Source organism: Engraulis encrasicolus, chromosome 1, assembly GCF_034702125.1.
Source record: "Engraulis encrasicolus isolate BLACKSEA-1 chromosome 1, IST_EnEncr_1.0, whole genome shotgun sequence".
Taxonomy (NCBI): Eukaryota; Metazoa; Chordata; class Actinopteri; order Clupeiformes; family Engraulidae; genus Engraulis; species Engraulis encrasicolus.
Genome location: NC_085857.1, coordinates 51,943,734 through 51,963,109, shown reverse-complemented (window position 1 = coordinate 51,963,109; position 19,376 = coordinate 51,943,734). Strand labels below are relative to the sequence as shown.

The 19,376-nt window shown below is 41.9% G+C and overlaps 1 protein-coding gene and 1 long non-coding RNA gene across 3 annotated transcripts in view; both read right to left on the bottom strand.

Moving 5' to 3' along the window:
* Positions 1–1,703: 1,703 nt before the first annotated feature.
* Positions 1,704–7,193, bottom strand: LOC134454157 (uncharacterized). Of its 2 annotated transcripts, none has more exons than XR_010035806.1 (8): positions 7,018–7,193; positions 5,744–5,813; positions 5,413–5,505; positions 4,877–4,967; positions 4,649–4,724; positions 4,277–4,546; positions 3,947–4,091; positions 1,704–3,339 (listed from the first exon to the last, which is right to left on the bottom strand). It is a non-coding gene; the product is annotated as an uncharacterized LOC134454157 (long non-coding RNA). The 2 variants fall into 2 exon arrangements; XR_010035805.1 differs by having other exon boundaries at positions 4,331–4,546.
* A 5,771-nt stretch (positions 7,194–12,964) lies between these two features.
* Positions 12,965–19,376, bottom strand: part of LOC134454180 (zinc finger protein 883-like) — a 31,144-nt gene continuing 24,732 nt past the window's right edge. Inside the window, exons 6-8 of the mRNA XM_063205014.1 lie at positions 16,751–16,824; positions 16,376–16,535; positions 12,965–14,405 (exon numbers count right to left, since the gene is read on the bottom strand). Coding sequence (XP_063061084.1) covers positions 13,060–14,405; positions 16,376–16,535; positions 16,751–16,824 — 1,580 coding nt within the window. The 3' untranslated portion in view covers positions 12,965–13,059. The remainder of the gene's footprint in view (positions 14,406–16,375; positions 16,536–16,750; positions 16,825–19,376) is intronic.

The following is a 19,376-nucleotide window of genomic DNA, read 5'->3' as shown; positions in this document are numbered from 1 at the left end:
GTACGCACAAGACTAACATTGCATGCTATTCAGACTGAGGGTGTGTGTGTGTGTGTGTGTGTGTGTGTGTGTGTGTGTGTGTGTGTGTGTGTGTGTATTCGTACCACAACAGTGGGCTTGTCCTGCAGCCCCTCAGTCTCTTCCTGAATCGACATTCTCAGTGTGTTTCGCTGGACTCCACTCTGAGTAAAGCACACACACACACAAACACACACACACACACACACACACACACACACACACACACACACACACACACACACACACACACACACACACACACACACACACCAACTATTACTACCACTAAATGATAATGATGATGAGGAGGAGGAGGAGGAGGAGGATGGGGATGAAGATGGGGATGAAAAACATTACGGCAATTATTATTATTGGGTTTTTTATTAGAGTGAACCTGATGAAGCAACAGAGAAACGCGTTGTTCACCAAATAAAGTACCAGTAAAGAATACCAGTGTGAAGTGATTTATCCTTCCTTTACTTGTTTTTTTTTTTTTAATTATTATTATTCAGACATGAGTCAGACAGGAGTATGAGAGAGACAGGAAATGAATAGAGAGACGGGGAAGGATGTCCCGGGTTGGAATCGTGTGTGTGTGTGTGTGTGTGTGTGTGTGTGTGTGATTCCCTGATTGTTGCTCCCAACGCCGGACGCTTCCCTGTCGGCTCGCTCCCACTAGCCAGAATATCGATCCCACCGCCATATAACGGAGCTAGTTATCTTTTTGATGTTAGTTTTTTGTTTCTAACCCTAACCCTAACCCTAACCCTAACCTTAACCCTAAACCTAACCCTAAACCTAACTTGCTTGTATGTGGCAGTGTATGATCCCACTGGGCAAAAAGACGTCCAAACAACGTCTTTTCCAGGTCATTGTTGGACGTCCCAGCAGGGTACCAGAATGTAACGCCAGATGACGTCTTTTTTTTGCGTTATTATGACGTCAGGTATGAACGTCATCAGGACCTCCAGATAAGGGCAAATTCTAGTCCATATTAGGTCATTAGGGATGTCTTATCAACGTCTTTTTCGAAATTGGAATGAACCTCTCCCCCTCCTTACCTCAGTAGTGCGGCCATTAAATTTATTCCATCCAAAACTCCATTTGCTAAAACGAGATAACCTAACATAGCCTCATAACAAAAGCCTAACAACCTAACAAACAGGTCAATTCTTACCCACAGACTCGTTGAATTAAGATGGCAGATTTTCAAAGCAAAAAAGTTAAACTACACAGCTCAACACCCAGCAATGGTGGTATTTTGAGAAAATTAAGGGTAAAGGGTTCTTGAAAAGCAAAACAGTTGAGATTCGAACAAATCCCATCTTAAGACAAATGGTACACACAGTCTCACCTATGCCAGACTTTGTGCACAATCTTTAAAAAGTCCTTTGATGCTCCATGTATGCAACACAATGCAAAATAGCATTTCTTGTTAATTGTATCGACTGCTTCAGAACTGAAGTAACCTCATCACTGCCTCCCATTCAGATCACTCAAATGTTCTAATCTGTTGCTAAAATAAATAAAATGTCTTATAGCAAATGGGACATCACTCTTTGTGGACGTCTTTTTGACTTTAAATTAACTCTGTGAGTTGTCATTCAAACATTTAAGTGACAGCATTAAAAACCTTGAAACTTCTAGTTTTCAAAATATACAGACAATTATCACATGGAAAGTGACAGGGGGGGTTTACTTTTATTTACAAGGTTAAATCTTCAAAAGTCTTGACTACATACCTCTAAAACGTTTTTCTTTTTTTGTAGAGTTGTGTTTACATTCAATTAAAAAAAAAATTGTATTACATTAACTTTACTGTCATATTCTTTTTTGTTAGGCTTTTCAGAAGAGGGGGAGATAACAAATGTGATCTTTTTCAAGAATAATTAACACCACTGCGAATTTCATGAAGTATTGATGATTATGACTCGTACACTATCATCTCTTAACAACATTACCGGTGTATTACAAAACCCAAAAGTCTTGAAATTCGAAGTAGTGTTAAATACTCTTGAAAACTTTCTTATGAAATACTGTAGGATCCAACATATTGGAAGAAAAGACATTGTACCTTGGGTTAAGAGACAGTTCATCTGAATGAAAACTCTGCATTACATCAATGGGTCTTACATCTGCCACATCATATCATTTCACAATCGTCCAGTTTTACAACATATATTTTTTTAAAAATATGATGGTAACACTTTATTTTAACATTACATAGCTTAGCACTAATACATACAATGTTAACCCATTGATGCCTAAAGCACTTGCAGAAAAGGGTGCTGATGCCATACAAAACTCCAGGCGCCAGGGCCAATGTTGCACAACCCAACATCCAGCATCAATGGGTTAATGCCTGTATAAGTAACTTGTAAGGCATGTACTAAGCGAAATCAAACATTTGTTAGGTCCTTACTGAAGTTATATTAGGTAATAAATCCCAAATTGTGCATGAACAAGGCATTTGCGAATACATGCCTAACGTATGTTTGATTTTGCTTAGTGCATGCCTTACAAGTTACTTATACAGCATACAGGCATTAACACTATGTATTAGAGCTAATAGATGTAATGATAAAATAAAGTGTTGCCAAAATGATAATCAAAATAATTCCCTGTAATAATCCTAACAAGCATGAACACAGATAAATTGTCATTAAGTGGTAAATTATGGAGAATCGGTCCTTGAGAAGGGACACAAAATGCTCTTTCTTCAGGTGTTACTTGAAGCTGCATAGGCTGTCTGAATGTCAGTGGATTCAAAAGAGTCATTGAAAGATACTCCCATTTCTGTTGTTGTGGACTGGTGGTGTCTACGTAGGTGGTGTCTACATAGTAAGTCCTTGTACACTTGAACAGCCATCTTGGCTGCAAATTATCATCATATCCTGTGCATCTGACAAAGCGTGTACATGACAAAGATGCCAAACTACTTTCTTGATGTCTGTAGTAGCTATTTACATTTTGGGCATAAACACATGTTGAGTGATCACTGGGCTGCTGGGAAGCTTTGAGAGAAGTTGTAGTGCCTTTGTTCGTTTGTTGGTTGAGATGGGAACGTCATAAACATATTCAAAGAAGGTGAAAACAGAGCTGAGCTGTGCTGGATATAACAAGTTGCAGACCCAGTAAAGCTTGAACAGCTTGTCAATTGTGCAAGTCAGGCCGTCTGCAACGGGAATGGTCACACGGTCATTCCTGGCGGTTATGACAGACTCTTCAGGTTCCCAATGCAGACCACTAGTGGTTGGGTTGTGGATTCCATCTCAGTGTCAGTAGTGCAGTGAAGAGGGATGTGAAGTTGGTTCCAGACTGAGAAGAAGTAGAAGAGGAGGAAGAAGAAGAAGGGGGGGAGAGAGAGAGAGACACATCATCAATAATACTTAATAGCAAGTTTTACTTAACTGATTGAAAGGTATGAAGCATACCAGTCAAACTAAGTATACAGGCATGAAAACGGGTCAGGGGGGATAGTGTTGAGTCATACTAGGGGGGTCTGGGGGCATGGTCTCCCATGGGAGAAAATTTAGCTAAAACCGTCTTTAAATGATGAATTTTGAGCATACTGTAGCGACCCAGGGACAGTGAACATAAGAACTGTCAACCATCTTCGTTACTTCATGACTGTCATGCTGACGCAAGAAATTTAAGCGGTTAAATAAGTTGTTAAAAGGTCACTAATCATTGTGTCAAAGTGAAATTTCTGTTATGCTTTCCTATGAAAATGTATAATCAAAAATCTGCAAAAACTGTGAGGTGTGTATTCACTTTCGTGATATACTGTGTATGAAATTCATTTTGCAATGCGGTATACGTATGAACTTATACAGTATAATATCAGGAAGGAGCCAAGACTGACTTGCACCAACACAGACCCACCCAAACGCAAACACACACACACACACACACACATTCCTACCAAAGATGTCAGCGATGCAGAGTCCTAGCTGGCCAATAGTGTGTGAGGTGTTAAGTTCCGCCTCTCCGTGCAGCAGCAGCAGGTTGGAGGGCGGGACCTTTAGCTTGACTGACAGGTCTTCCACTGCATGCTTCAGAAGCTCTGTCTGCAACACACATACACATAAATATTACTGACACACACATCAGCTGTATAGGGTTATCTACTTTCCATGGCTTCCCCCAACTATAAAACAGAATTATAATACTTCCTGTAAAAAGTCTTTGACTAGGCAAAGCGCTATACAAAACAGATGTACTGCTGTGTGTGTGTGTGTGTGTGTGTGTGTACCTGTGCTAGTTGTATTTGGTGTATGTCTGGTCTGTGGCGTATCTTTAAGTTTACCAGTCGTGCCCGTGTGTTCTGCTGATGCTGCTGCAAGCGTTTTCATTGGCTGGTTTTCCTGCGAGGGCGTGGACTGCATACGATGGCGATGTCGGCATCGTCAGACTCCTCTCCTTCATCCTCCTCCTTTAATTGGCTAGCTGCCGCAGCAATCCCGGCCCCTCTGGTGATGGACGCAGCAGGGAGCCAAGCGCATCCAGCCTCATGTTAATCTCCCTGTCACACGCACACACACAATGTAAGGAAAGTTGACAAGTCACTGTAGAGAAAGTGTCAGTGCGTGGCATGCACACAAGTGTGTGTGTGTTGTGTACTCACGTTAGTTTGCGGTTGGGCCGCCGCCGTGCCTTGAGTGGTGTGGAGGGGGAGGGGGGCGGAACGCCTCAGCACAGTCCTAACACCAACACATACACACACAAGGATGCATTAACACACATCAACATGATGGATATGGTAAGCATACAGCAATAAATTGGAAAAATATTGTAGGGGCTACTATGTTGACTCATGGTCTGTGTGTGTGTGTGTGTGTGTGTGTACACTCACATTGTGCTTTGCATGGGTTTGGTCACCTGGTCCGAGTCATCTGAGAGTTCGGTACACTGCTTCCCTCACCATCGCTGTCGCTGTCAGAAATCTGTCAAACACACAATATACAGTCTCAAGTTTGCCGTCCGTGTTAGCTGTAACTCATCCAAATACTGCTACTTTATACAGCAGGCACATATTTACTGACCAAGTTGCTCTCTATGACAAAAGTGCTATGGGCTACTGTGACAGGTAAACAAGAAACAACAGGTTAACAACACTTGGCGCTAATTAGTTCTCTACAACTACAAACCGCTGCTGTTCCCTTCCGTTTGGGATCCATATCACCAAACTATAGTTCTCTTGAACTTAACGGCATTGTTATAAGAATATGGCTATGACAGCCTTAAATAGCAGGTTAAAATATGGTCATTGACATTTTGGTGACAAGGTCATAACTCTGTATCGCAATGAGGTCCTAACAGAGGCTCTGCATGAAAGTGTTTTTAAAGATTAAAAGAAGTTTTTAAAAGTAACTATCCTTTGAAAAATACCTGCACAAAATCAACCAGAAAAGACATCTCAGATTTTACACTGCAGCGGCTTCGGAGTCAGAAGATGTGTGAGAACTGTGTAGCACTTTTCATCTGAAAATGAGAGCAGAAAATTGTACAGCAGTACTTAAATTTCACATTTACCAAAGTCTCTGTGTTATTATAACACTATCACAGTAACATATTTATCACAATTGCATACAATACAACAATAAAAAAAAATCTAAAAAAACAAATGAAAGGAGGCAGAGGGCCTGTAAGTGGATGGCAATTAGACACATGATCACATAGACAATATGATACACACACACACACACACACACACACTTACCATCAGTCTGATCATCCAACTGTTCAATCAGAGTAGGAGCTTGGACAGATGTGGCCACAAGACCTGGGCCCTGACGAAGAGAGAAAAGAGAGAGAGGGGGAGAGCACGTTAGTTCCCAGTGCATTGAAGGTACTTTTAAAATCCCGTAGCCATAACTGGTGTTGATACCTTGGTAGTCGCCACACTTCACACGCAGCTGTTCTACTCTGCCACATAAAACTCAAACTTTGAATCTTCTTTTCAAACGTCATGGTATCGTCACCAATTACCATTGCCTACAAAATCTCGTGCGTGGCAGTTTTATCCCTCGAACAGCGTACATCTGGCACGTCGCACCCTCCATCTGAAACAACTGCCGGTATTTTCACAACACACCGTCATACGAGGTCTACCGAGACAAAACACGACAGCGTTGACCAGTTGCCCAGATCTACCATATCCAACTACATACTGAAACAGTGAAAACCACGACACTTACATGGAACTACGGTTCAAAGCTTGTCTATTGACTGGCCACAACAACAACCAAGCCGACATAATGTGATTCGGAAATTCGTTTCTATCACCTTTCATCGAGCCAACACAAAACAGTGGGATACTGCTTGCTTTTACTGGTGCTATTCTTTATCATGTACGAGGGTGGCGGATGGTCTGATTTACATGATTTGACGCAGAACTGCTTACGTTTGAAGCGCTGAAGTTTAAAATCGCCTCTATGCTAGCTAGCCCTTGCCTTGCCCCCTCCGATACCTGTTACTAGCAGCATCCACTTTTGCCCCACTACCAGTACTAGCTCTACGTCAATCCATCCGTGGTGTTTCAGTATCCTTGCACAAATCCTGTCAGACTTTCTTTCTTTTATGTTCAGAAAATAGCTTTCAAACTTCACATCAGTAAAGTGCCGCCTGATTTATTCCACACCAGCTAATTATCAGTTACCATATTAGCAACCAATGTTAGCAAACCATCCAATATCACATTTCAAACCTTTAATTTTCCCAACACAACACGTTTTAACCATTAAGTTAGTCCACGTGTGAATTAAAAGAAAATAAATATAATTTATAGTGCAAGCGTTAAAGATCAATAGCTAACTGAGTATCAATAACTAGCTAGAGTATAAATCTGTAGGCTAGCTTAATGTTCACAGAATCACTGAGGCTGTTCCAATGTTCGTACAGCAAAACTTGTGAAGCAGGGTTTGATTTTAACCATACATTAACGGTAACACACGTAATTGTTACGAAATTATACCAATAAAGTGAATTACTTACGCCAGCCTCTCTCGGTGTCTGAAGTCAAGTCGCCGCATCTTGCATTTCCAACGGTAGAAAAGGCGGGCGGAAGTCTGCTTTCAAATGTCCACAGTCACGCGATTGGACAGCCAAACGGCCGTTAGTTTCTCACTTGTTGTAGCACGACCCAGAAATGAATCTCTTAACTTCAGGTTTCACACATTCTGTGAAATGACACATAATCTGTCAATGCTGTGTACACATCCCAATGTGTTATTTTTTTTGACACATCTGTTTAGGCAGTCCCCATTGGGTAAATGTTCAGACGTCTAATGGACCTCATAGTTTGACGTCAAAATAGTATACCTATTTTGCACGTCATTTTTGGGTACAGAACTGGTCTTAGACGGACGGACGCGATATGGACAAGATATGAACGTCTATGTGACGTTCTATGTTTAGTGGGATAATACGTGAAATATAATCGGGTGGGACTACACGTCCGGGAGTGATAGAAACACCTGGGACTACACGTCCGGGAGCGATCTCAGTTGGGAGTGTCCATCTACCTCCCTGTGTGTGTGTGTGTGTGTGTGTGTGTGTGTGTGTGTGTGTGTGTGTGTGTGTGTGTGTGTGTGTGTATGTGTGTGTGTGTGTGTGTGTGTGTTACCTCTATTGCTTGCGTGATGAACTGGTTGGCCCTCTGGAGGTGAATGCAGACCTGCATGTATTCCAACATGCCGGTGATCTCTATGACTGAGTCTCTGTGTTGACTCAGGAGCTAGGAACATTACAAGAGAATAAGGTAGTTAAATCAGACATTATTTCACACACACCACCACCATTGTTATTTCAAGCTCCCAAAAAAAATCACTTAAGTGGTGCGTGATCTTGTAGGTAGAGCCAGTTACCGGTCACTTACAGTAAGTTCCTAATGTAGCGAGTGTTTTGCGACTCCACCGAATGCATAGGGTGTCACTGTCATACATCACATTTATTTTTCCAGTGTTGCTGCCTTACCTGCAATGCTTCTGTGATGCGTTCTCGAACTTTCTCCAGGTCAGAGTACGTCTTCTTATGATTCTCGAAGAAATGACTCGAGACGTCCCTAGTCTACGGATACACATACACGGTGCATTAGCATTACAGGTAGCTATGACAAGCTGTCTCTTTGCTGTCATTCCGGATGATGTAGAGCTGTGTCAGCATCTTTGCTCAACGCTATCTGTCACGCAGCATCATTGCATTCAGGTCTTTTTTCCACCAGCCAAAGTGGATAGACGTTATTCGTTCTAGCCAAACATACACTCACTAATGGATCAAAGTGACTAGCGACTTCTCTTTTCAACCAGTCAAACTGAATTTTCATCAGCATTTGGCCGGTTGACTCTAGTTCATTTAGAACCCAGATCCCTGATATTAGCGACGTCCCCTTACCTCAGTCTCCATCATGATGAATGAGTGGTCGCTCGAAAAGTTAGCAGCGTGAGGAAGACACTTTCAACAGAGATCCCAGGAGTATTATCCAGTCTCCCTGCTTCTAACGTTAGACTTCAAACCGGCAAGTGTACTAACAACTTTCTAATGCGTTATGAATTCATTGAATTTAACTGTGTTTTACTGTAAAGTCGCAATCACTCCTCAATTTACTGATAAAAACAAACATCCTGGCTACAATCTCCCTTCCTCCTGCTTCCTCTCATGTCAGTTATTACCAAAGAGGCTTGAGACAAGAGGGCTTACTCACGTCATAACAGCGTAGTAGGAAATGATGGCGAGGGGAGTACGGAAATGTTATTCACTGTGGAACAGGTCATAGGACAGCGTGAATGTCTGTCAGCTGTCCTTAATTACCCCCAGCAATTACTGCTGACCAACAGCTGCCGTTACTTGGCCACAAATTATCCATCATGGTGTCGCCCCCACTGACCATGTGCAAGGGAGTACGAAAATGGCATCCATCGCACCCACTGACCAATGACCATGCGCAAGGGAGTTAATTTTCCATCCACTCGTGTCCTCAGGCAACGCCCCCGTACTACACCGTGGCCAATGCATTCCCCACCAAGAGATTGTTCTTTCTCTTGAGTTTCTTTGGTTATTACTTCATTGGTTACTTTTACGAGCTCCAGCTTGTCGAGCGCGTTATCGCCACCTGGCGGATTGGAACAAATATTTCCATTTCAAGGACCAGGGAACACTTCTACACATTTTAGCTCACACTATAGTACATTAGACTGAATAAAGAGCTATTTTTTTTCTAAATATATAGGCTACATATCCCAGTCTAGTGTATTGCAATTGAAACAGTTATTTTTTTCATGCAGCTCTGTGGAGATAATCTCAACACAATGATTTCTGCCTATTGGGCAGTCATGGGTAAGCGGTAGGGCGTCAGACTTGTTGCCCAAAGGTTGCCAGTTTGACTCGTAATCAAGCAGTGCTCTCCTCCATACTCCTCCATGACTGAGGTACCTTGAGCATGGTATCGTCCCGCCGCACTGGTCCCTTGGGGCGCCATTGAGGGATGGTCTTGCACAGGTGAGGCATAAATGCAATTTTGCAGTGTTCACTTGTGTGCTGTGGTGTGCTGTGTCACAATGACAATGGGAGTTGGAGTTTCCCAATGGGCTTTCACATTTTCTATTGGGGCCGTAGCAGCGACGCTGGACGCCTAGACAGGTTGGTGAGGAAAGGTGAATCTGTGGTGGGCATGGAACTGGAGGCTGTCTATACATGGGTTCTAAATTTTCTCCCTGACTGCATGAAACTAACTGCGCACAACTCAATCTCTGATTGTTGGAAACCGCTGTCGGTCAAAAAAAAAAAGCTAATATGGTTGGCTGCCAGTGTTCTGCCCCTCCTCATAACATTGTGTTTGTTGATAAACACTATGAACCCATATATACAAAAAGCTGAGAAGAGGACCCTGAGCAGATCGGACTGGACTCCATACTGGACAATGACAGGCACCCCTTGCACCCAGTTCTGGTCAAGATGAGCCTGTTCAGCTACAGACAGTGCCATCCCCTGCCGGACAGACAGACTACGGAAGTCTTATGTCCCCAGGGCCATCCAGCTCTTCAACACCACACAAGAGGAGGATACACTCAAAAATATTGTGTAACGGTCACTCACTCACGTCTATATAATATTTATCCAACCTCACCGACCATTTGATGTACATTGGACAAGTCCATAATTTGATGACGCATACAAGTTCAAACCGACACAGAGAGAAGTTAAAGGAATTGAGATTTGAAGAAAAAAAAATGACAAGACCACAAAACATTGCTTGATTTAGTTCTGTTGCCGGTTGTTTGGAGAATGTAACAAGTTGGGTGCACAAGAGAATGGAAAAATTGATCAGTCCTGTAATATAATATACGGTACTTTATATCAGAGTTTAACGACAATAAAAGGCTTAAAATACATACATTATTTCAAAAATGACTGGAATCTGTTTATTTGTTGGCTCCCCAATCTATCATGGGGTCCTTTATTCAGTAAAAATCCTCCCATCAAAGTTTTTTTCTTTACAAATTTGCAAATGAACATTACACAAGAGAATATTATAACATTAAACAAGAGAACATTATAAAGTTACAAATGAACATTAATGTGCACAGTGTAATCTTTTTAGTTGTTAATTTCCAGAATCCATGTTGCCCATTCACAAATGTTACCTTTTCAACAAATACTTTGTACCACCATCAAATTCTAAGTATTCAATATGACTGGGAAAATTGCACTTTTCATACATGAAAAGGGGGGATCTTCTCCATAGTCTGCCATTTTGAATTTCCAGAAATAGACATTTTTAGCTGCAAAATTTACTGTACTTTGGTCCTACTAGTAAATACTAATTTATTAATTTGTAAATATTCGTGAAAAGATCAAATTTGGCAATGGGCAGCACAACGTCAATGACAGCCATAGTTGCAATAGGCCTACCTATTCTGGTCACAATCTTACACATTGCACCTTTGAACAAGAGAACGAGAACACCACATTACTGTATATATAAACAAAAGTATATATACACAAAATATATTAAGTCATAGAATTAATGCTGCGCAATTTGCAATTAATATGTGGATAATATAATCCATCAAAAACAACTCTTTCCTGAAAAAAACTCAAGTTGTGTGTGATTTTTTTTAAAAATGTCTTCAGAACTTATTTGCTGTGGTCTAAATTGACCAGAGAACAATAAGCACAATGAGCATGCCTTGTTGTGCAAGGGCATGACTGTAAGGCCTACATGAGGAAGACATATTTTAGTTTTTGAGGAGGAGTGCACTTTTGTGAATTTCTTCAATATGCATGTGAAGGTCGCCGACTGCAAATATTCTATGCAGGTAAGCAATTGCCACATTTGCCTTTAGTCCAGGATGTGAGACAACACCTCTTCTGGAATATTTTCTCACAACAGTACAAACTAGAAAGTACAAACAGATTCTGATAACTGCCGAAGGGGCTTGTGAAGGAGAGGGGTCATCAGTTGTAGCCTACCTGCTGTGTGAGAGCCGCAATTCCATGACAGGGACCACAAGGATTGGTAACCCCAGTGATGGAGGGGAAGGGTAGTTGTACGAGGGACACCACTGGATGGAAGAAGCATGATGGGTAGTTGGGGAAGCGTAGATGACAGGGCAGACTGGATGGGAAAAGCATAATGGGCAGTTGGAGAAACGTATGTAGATGACAGGGCAGACTGGATGGGAGAAGCATGATGGGCAGTTGGAGAAACGTATGTAGATGACAGGGCAGACTGGATGGGAGAAGCATGATGGGCAGTTGGAGAAACGTATGTAGATGACAGGGCAGACTGGATGGGAGAAGCATAATGGGCAGTTGTACAAGGGACACCAGGAGCGTGTGAAGCACATTAGTGCACTTCCCAAAAGTGAAGGCAATGTGATGGAGTGACCATCACTAGAGTTGTGGGTGAGTTCTGACTGTCATGCAAACAAGCCTGGCTCTTTGGTGAAACGGTCAGAGCCCCAGTTTCTATTCTCAATGGGATAGAAGCGTCTGCCAACTTAAATGTAAAAGTAGTGTAATGGTAACGTCAATGTAAATAATAGTAATAGTAATGTAAAGGTTTGGAGAAATGGCTTGCGCTGTAATCCTGCTTTGTGGAATCCCATTAGGTCCCACACTAATTAAGCGTTTCTACAATGACTGAAGAACCAACAACCATACTGTATTTTCTGGAAGAAAACATTTTTTCACATTTTTAAATTTCACAACACATATGTTGTTGATTGTTGTATTCCAATTTGAGAAGCACAGCAGAGCAGAACAAAATCAAACCAAAAAAGATTTCAAAACTCATGACGCCTAGCCTGGGAACTCCCATACTGCCTTTAGTTCTACACAATCGTTTCGATCTGAAAGACACTCTCACTTGCGATTAGGTCTGGTGTTAACCAGGCAACATGACGCCTTTTATGTGACTTAAATTGACAATGACGATAGAGGAGGTATGGCACGAGAGGGTGTACCCTTTTAGCCTGCAAATGCAGTTCTACCTCATCACTGAAAAGGCACACCAAGTTTCAATAAAAATTTAGGTTGGCTGGAAAGTGAGTCTGAGAGTGGACTTTCAGGTTGGGACAAAGGACGTGTGAGTGGGGAATAATTTACTATGTGCTCATCATGCATTAATCATGAGGCAGAGAGAAGTTAAAGGAGTTGAGAATTGAAAAAATTGACAAGATAAGTGGGGTGTAGAAGACAATAGAAAAAGCGATGAGCCCTGTAATATAATATAATGTATACAGTAATTTATACCAGAGTTTGGACCTTGTAGGGAGGCTTAAAATTGTACCGCATTGCACCGAGTATAACGTCAATAAAAGGCTTTCCATTTTCTATTCTTTTTCTAAAAATTGACAGAGGACATGACACAAGGGTGTCTACCTAATCATGTGCTAATGTACTTAAATAAATACAAAAACATTCATTTAAAAAATGGGTTGGGACAAAGGACATCTGAGTGGGGAATAACCAAACGTGCTTGGAGATGCCTGAAAGTGTTGGTGCGTTTGCGATGTCCAGATCATGGTTTCCGTGTCACTCCGGTGAACAGCGTCTTCCCTTGAGGTGACGTTTGAGATTTCCAACCTGTGAGAAACTTTTGCCACACTGATGACAGGTGTAAGGTCTCTCTCCGGTGTGAACGCGCCGGTGAATTCTGAGTTGCTGCGCCTGTGAAAAACGCTTGTCACACTTCTGACAGTGGAAGGGCTTCTCTTCCATGTGAATGGTTTCGTGTTTTTGGAGATCGTACACCCGTAAGAAGCGCTTCCCACACTGTCCACAGTGGTGATTCTTCTCCCCCGTGTGACAGAGCTGGTGAACTCTGAGGTGTTGTCCCCGTGTGAAGCGCTTGCCACACTGATTGCATTGGAATGGTTTTTCCCCGGTGTGAATGCGCTGGTGTGCTGCCAGATCACCTGACTGTGCAAAACCCTTCCCACATTCTATGCATTGGTAGGGCTTGACCTCTTTGTGAATGTACTCGTGTAGCCTCAGATATCCTGCCTGTGCAAACCTTCTCCCACAGTGGCCGCATTGGAACCGTTTCTCTCCAGTGTGAAGGACCTGGTGTTGTTGGAGAGTCGAAGGCCGCGAAAACGTTTTCTGACACACGAGACATTGGTACGTATTGTCCGGTGTGTGTACATGCTGGTGATATTGGAGATGCACTTGCACCGAAAAGCTCTTTCCACACTGTCCACACTGGTAGGGCTTGAGTCCCGAGTGGATGCGCTGGTGAACCCGGAGATTGCTCGCCACCGAAAAACGTCTCCCACACTGCCCACACTGGTAGGGCTGCTCTCCAGTGTGAACACGTTGGTGCACTCGGAGATAGCGTAGCACAGAGAACGCTTTCCCGCACTGTCCACACACATGCGGCTTCTTCACTGTGTGAATGACCTGGTGCTTTACGAGATCTTCCTCCAGCGAGAAGCTTTTCCCACACTGTTGGCACTTGTGTCTAGTGTGAACCTGCTGGTGCATCGTGAGACTGTACGCCGCAGTAAAGCGTCTCCCACACTGTTCACACTGGTACGGCTTTTCTCCAGTGTGAACGCGCTGGTGCCTTTTGAGATTTGTTGCCCGCGTGAATCCTTTCCCACACTGTCCACATCGATGCGGCTGCTCCACTGTGTGAATGTGCCGATGTTTTACGAGATCCTCCTCCAGTGAGAAGGTTTTCGCACACTGTGTGCAGGAGTAAGACCTCTCTCCAGCGTGAAGGCGCTGGTGCCGTCTGAGATTCCATTCGTGCGAGAAACCTTTATGACATTGCTGACAACGGTGGGGCTTGTCTCTAGCTTCCACGGCCTGGCGTATTCTCAAACAGCTTTCCTTTGAAATTCTTCTACCACTCTGATGGCAGTCATGGCCCTTCTCTGTGGAAAAAGAACAGAAACACAAAAATCATCATTACACTTTAAATAAGTTTAGCCAACATAAATAAACCCAAATACTGACTAGGTCAGGGATTCTAAACTCAAGCACAAGGGCCAAATCTGGCCCACGGGGTAATTATGATTGGCCAGACAATAACTAAAATAACGGAAATTGGGCTTACAACCTTTAAACAGGAGGATAAAGTGCTCCAATTCAACGACAATACTTAGTCTTTTATAAGGTCTTATGAGCAAGAACCAGTAAACACAAGAGGCAACGGAGATGCATAGGCTACCAGCTGTGTGAATACCAAAATCAGGGAGATTTTCAGGGTGGGGCCATCTCCCACTCATACATCCAAATGACTATGGTTGGAGAGAAATGACGAGAGGACACCACAGACTGTATTAAGAGAATAACCTACCACGATTGGTCCAGGAGATGGGTTTAAAATAGGTCAGAAAACTGCAAAAATAACGAGCGTTGAAGTTGTGAGCTCGACTCCGATGTTAATTCTATTGACATGCCAAAAATCATGCCGACAACTAGGCACAAGCTATCAATGATGGCCGCTGCACTAAAAAAAAACATACTATACTCTGTAGGCTGTGTACAGAACTACCTCAATTTTCCTATTTAATGAATCTGATTGATTATTGTTAATCAGATATTGTACATAGGGTTCCATATGTTCATGCTTCTTTATTTTCCCAAAAATAATTGAAGCTGTTTGGTAGTATTACGGTTGATACAGTGCGGATTATATGCTTACATACCCTGACAGAATTTATGTTTTTTTTTGGCTATTTCTCAAAGAATATGAATAACACAAAATCTTTTTTTTCTCCAGTATTTTTCACGAGTTTATGTATTCACCGTAATATGGACCAAAACATTTAACTTCTATGTAACTGGGACTTCATCCCAGAATTTAATTTCGGCCCCCTCTGAATTTGAGTTTGACATCCCTGGACTAGATCATGGCTTCCATAATGCATCATTAAATTTTAGACCCGGGATATCATTTCTTTAAAAAAAAAGACTTTAAAATGTGCACAGTGTAATATCTTTTAGCAGTTCCTTTGTAAAATTTAGGATGCCAAATCCACAGATGTATTTTTTGCTGCAACGGATACTGTGCTTTGGTAATACTAATAATTATTGGTTTATTATTTAGCAAAATATTCATGAAAGCCTCCCATTTGGCAATAGTTGCAACTATGCTGCTCATCGAAACTGTGCCGTCTACTGCCACATTTGACCTGTTCATGAGTATTTATAAAATAAAATCTTTTTATATATTTGTACTGGTATGACCAAAGTACAGTAAGTTTTGCAGCTAAAAATGTCTTCAAATGGCGGACAATATGACATGTATGAAAAGTGAAATTTTCCCAGTCATAATTAATGCTTAGAATTTAATTGTGGTGGTAAGTATTCATGAAAAAGGCAACATTTGTCTATGGATAGTATGAAATACTGTAATTTACTGTATTTTAATTAATTAAAATATCGCCCAGTGCACCTTTAAAACAGACATGTATTGCTCCATCATGTAACTATAAACACAGAGGCATCCCAAATAACTTTTTACCTATTATGTGAAGCATTTCGTCACACTTCTCATTGTTTTTCACGAGGTAATTTGAATACTTGATCATGGAAATTTGCACATTGTTTAAAATAGCATTCAACATGATATCACAGAGTATACAGTCTACTCCTCTGACTGGTGCACATAATGGCGTTTATTTGCTGATACTTGAAGGGTTTGAGGATGCACACTCAGTTCAATACAAAGACAAGGCATGCTACGCTCTTCCATATCATCTGCAGGCCGAATGGACTGTACAACCAGGATCCCTGATTTTGACCTTCACCTTTTGTGCGTATTTGCAACCATGTGGCTAGATTTCGTGTTTACGACGAGATGTTTTTCGTAGGATTTTGGAAATGTGGGTGTCCTTACCAGATTTGGGTTTTTCTCCATCTTTGTTTGTTTCTTGTTGCCCTGGAGATGCTCGGCAGTCAACCAGTCGCACTGATAATCTCTTTAGCTGAAATAGGGACACCAGATCTGGAGAAGAGCCAATCACCTCAGACCTAAGGGCTGGAGCGACGTCTGATTCCTAACACCAATAAAGAGTAGACAAAACAAATAAAAAAACAAAACGGCACAATAAACAATTTACACTTCAGCATGGCGTTAACAACTGCATTACACTTGACCTGTGCTACTGTGTGCTACTGCTACAGTAAACAAGTGGTGTGTGTGTGTGTGTGTGTATGTGTGTGAGATAGAGCCGTTTATAAAAGGGCGACCCTGAATGAAGGAGCACTGTACCTGCAAAAGTTCGGCTTTGACAGCAGCAGATAAGAAGGTGGATGTGGTCTGCTGTGTTGGAGCGTCAGCTCCACCTACAGGGGAACACAAGAATAGCGAGAGGGATACATAATAGTAGGGGCTCTAAGCCGAAAAATCGTTACGCGCTGGATAGAAGCATATAATTCGGTACACATGTTCCTTGAGTGATTTGAAGACATCCTAGAAGGGGTGCCCCTGGAAAAAAATTATCTACCATGTCATATACAATATGTCATGTTGGTAATGCATTACATTGTTATTACATGGCATTATACTTAGCTGAAAATGTTAATATAGTCCTCAGCAGAGATGAAGCAAGGGTAGTCTGCTTGACCAGATTGATAAAACTACAAAATGTACATAGTGTGAAAGTATGGGTGAGTCTGTGCTTACGTGCTTGACAGCATGTAACATTGTGAACGATTTGAGAAGATTCTTGGTCTGAATTAAAATGAGCATTGCCCACACTAAAACTATGGTGAGAATAGACTGCTCCTAATGCTCGATCTGAATGGGATAGTGTCAGTGCAAGATGCCCTAGGTAGCAGGTTCTCCATCCTCTAATTTCCATAACAGATAAACGTATTTTATTTGTATGAGAGAGGGTAAAAGACAGGACCTTTCCATATGTATGAAGAACCCCATAAGATCACCTAATTCTATATTTTTACAAGGCATTGTGCATATTGTGAGAGCATTTCAGTCATCTTTAGAATGGCATTACAGATTACTCAATATAGGCCTACATGTAGGCCACAGTATGGCTTCAGTTTAAATTAAATGGAAATGATTTCGTAGTATATGTTGAGTAAGAAGACAGAGGTAAATTGTTTTTTTTTATTTGCAGACAAGTCCTCACCTAGTACTTGTGCCAAAAGTTGTATTAGTTAGCTCAGTAATCATTAAGTACTTAAGTTGCTATCAAAACTGACAGCTGATAGACAACATGTACCGTAGGTCTTGTGCCACCCTTACCCATAGGAGAAATATCTATATAGAAAAACAATTATCATATGAAAGTAAATCATTACCTGTACTCATTTTCTTGATATGCAAGGCACACAAATAGTCTGGGAGGAAGGATAGTCTATCATAAAAGCCAACCCCCCCCCCCCCCCCCCCCCCCCCCCCCCCCCACCCCCCAAACAAAATGCCACAAGACTTTTTTTAACCTTCAAGATTTTGAGTGGTAACAGTAACATAACTCATTCCCACTACACCCTTTTGCATAATATTGTACATGTCCTCAGAATCAGTGATGGTACAAGAAGGAGATAAGTCAGGCTCGTTGTTTTCCGGTATCCCGTTGACGTCAGGTGAACGCCCCTTTAGGAGACCATCCGAGTTTGAGAGTGAATTACGCCTCTAGAGTGCATTTGTGGGATTGAATCCTTGGATGACAGTTCAGATTTCGGATGTCAAAATGCAAATTGACGTGTGTCCTCCTCGACACTTCCACCTTGAAATAAAACAAAGGGGTGAAATAGGTTTGTGTTGTGTGTCTTATTCATTGCACATCATCCAAAGACGGAACACAGGTGTGTTTCACATACTATTTAATTATGCCATCGTATATTTTTGGGTAGCAGCAACTGTGTAGATGAGGTAATTAGCAATATTACATAACATTGGTTGCTCTTTCTATCGTAATTTGGCGATAACGTCCAGCATGTTCACAATGTAGGCTAGCTTCAGCGCAATTCACCGACAAAAGGCTCCCAATTCCGCACACTTTTCAGGTCACGGTATTTCCGTTACTGTTTATTATTCCTTTATAGGCCTACTGTTGTGCTGATTTCGCTCACACTTGCAGTCCTGGCTTTACTGCTGCAGGAACTGTGATTAGTTTGGTCGTTGCTGTGGAAACGGTTGAATAATTTTAGTCCTAAAGTTAAATAGGAAAGCGGCCAGGGCGAGTTTGAAGCCAGAATGTCGTCGTGAAATTAAAGTTCCATCTCTTTCCAGCTGCCGTTACGACACCCTTCATTACAATGCTGTCTATGGCCGTTTGACTCGGTTTTAAATGTCATCACCGTTTCAAATTGTAGGCCTAGGTTATAGCCTTGACATCTCAGTAGGCTATTTCATACACATATGGTGTCCCATGTAGTGTCACACTTCCCGCGAATAGGCCTATTTCCTCACTGCCTAGCCAAAAAAGGGGACAACTAATGTGGCTTCACTGACAACTGCAACAGTTACTGCAAGCAACTGATATCTACCTGGAGTTGCATAAACCAAAATACGAAAAGTGCATTAAACACCGCACACTGTGTAGGCCTAGGCCCTACTGTTCTCCCCCCCTCTTCAAAGCACGCTTCGCCCGGTGCGTCTTCAGGTTCCCGAAGACGCACTGGGATAAGAGCTAATCTGAAGACGCACTGTGCGAAACGCGTTGCTCGCTCAGGGGAAAAAATACAAAAGAAGTATCCAGTGTGCGATGTTTAATGAACTTTTCGTATTGATCAAGTTTTTCTGCCTTGCACCTGGAAGGGTTGTGCACAATACAAGGACTTCCATGCACAAATAAATAAATACTAGGCCTATATATATATATATATATATATGACAGGATATTACAATAAATGTACAATGAAAACAACGT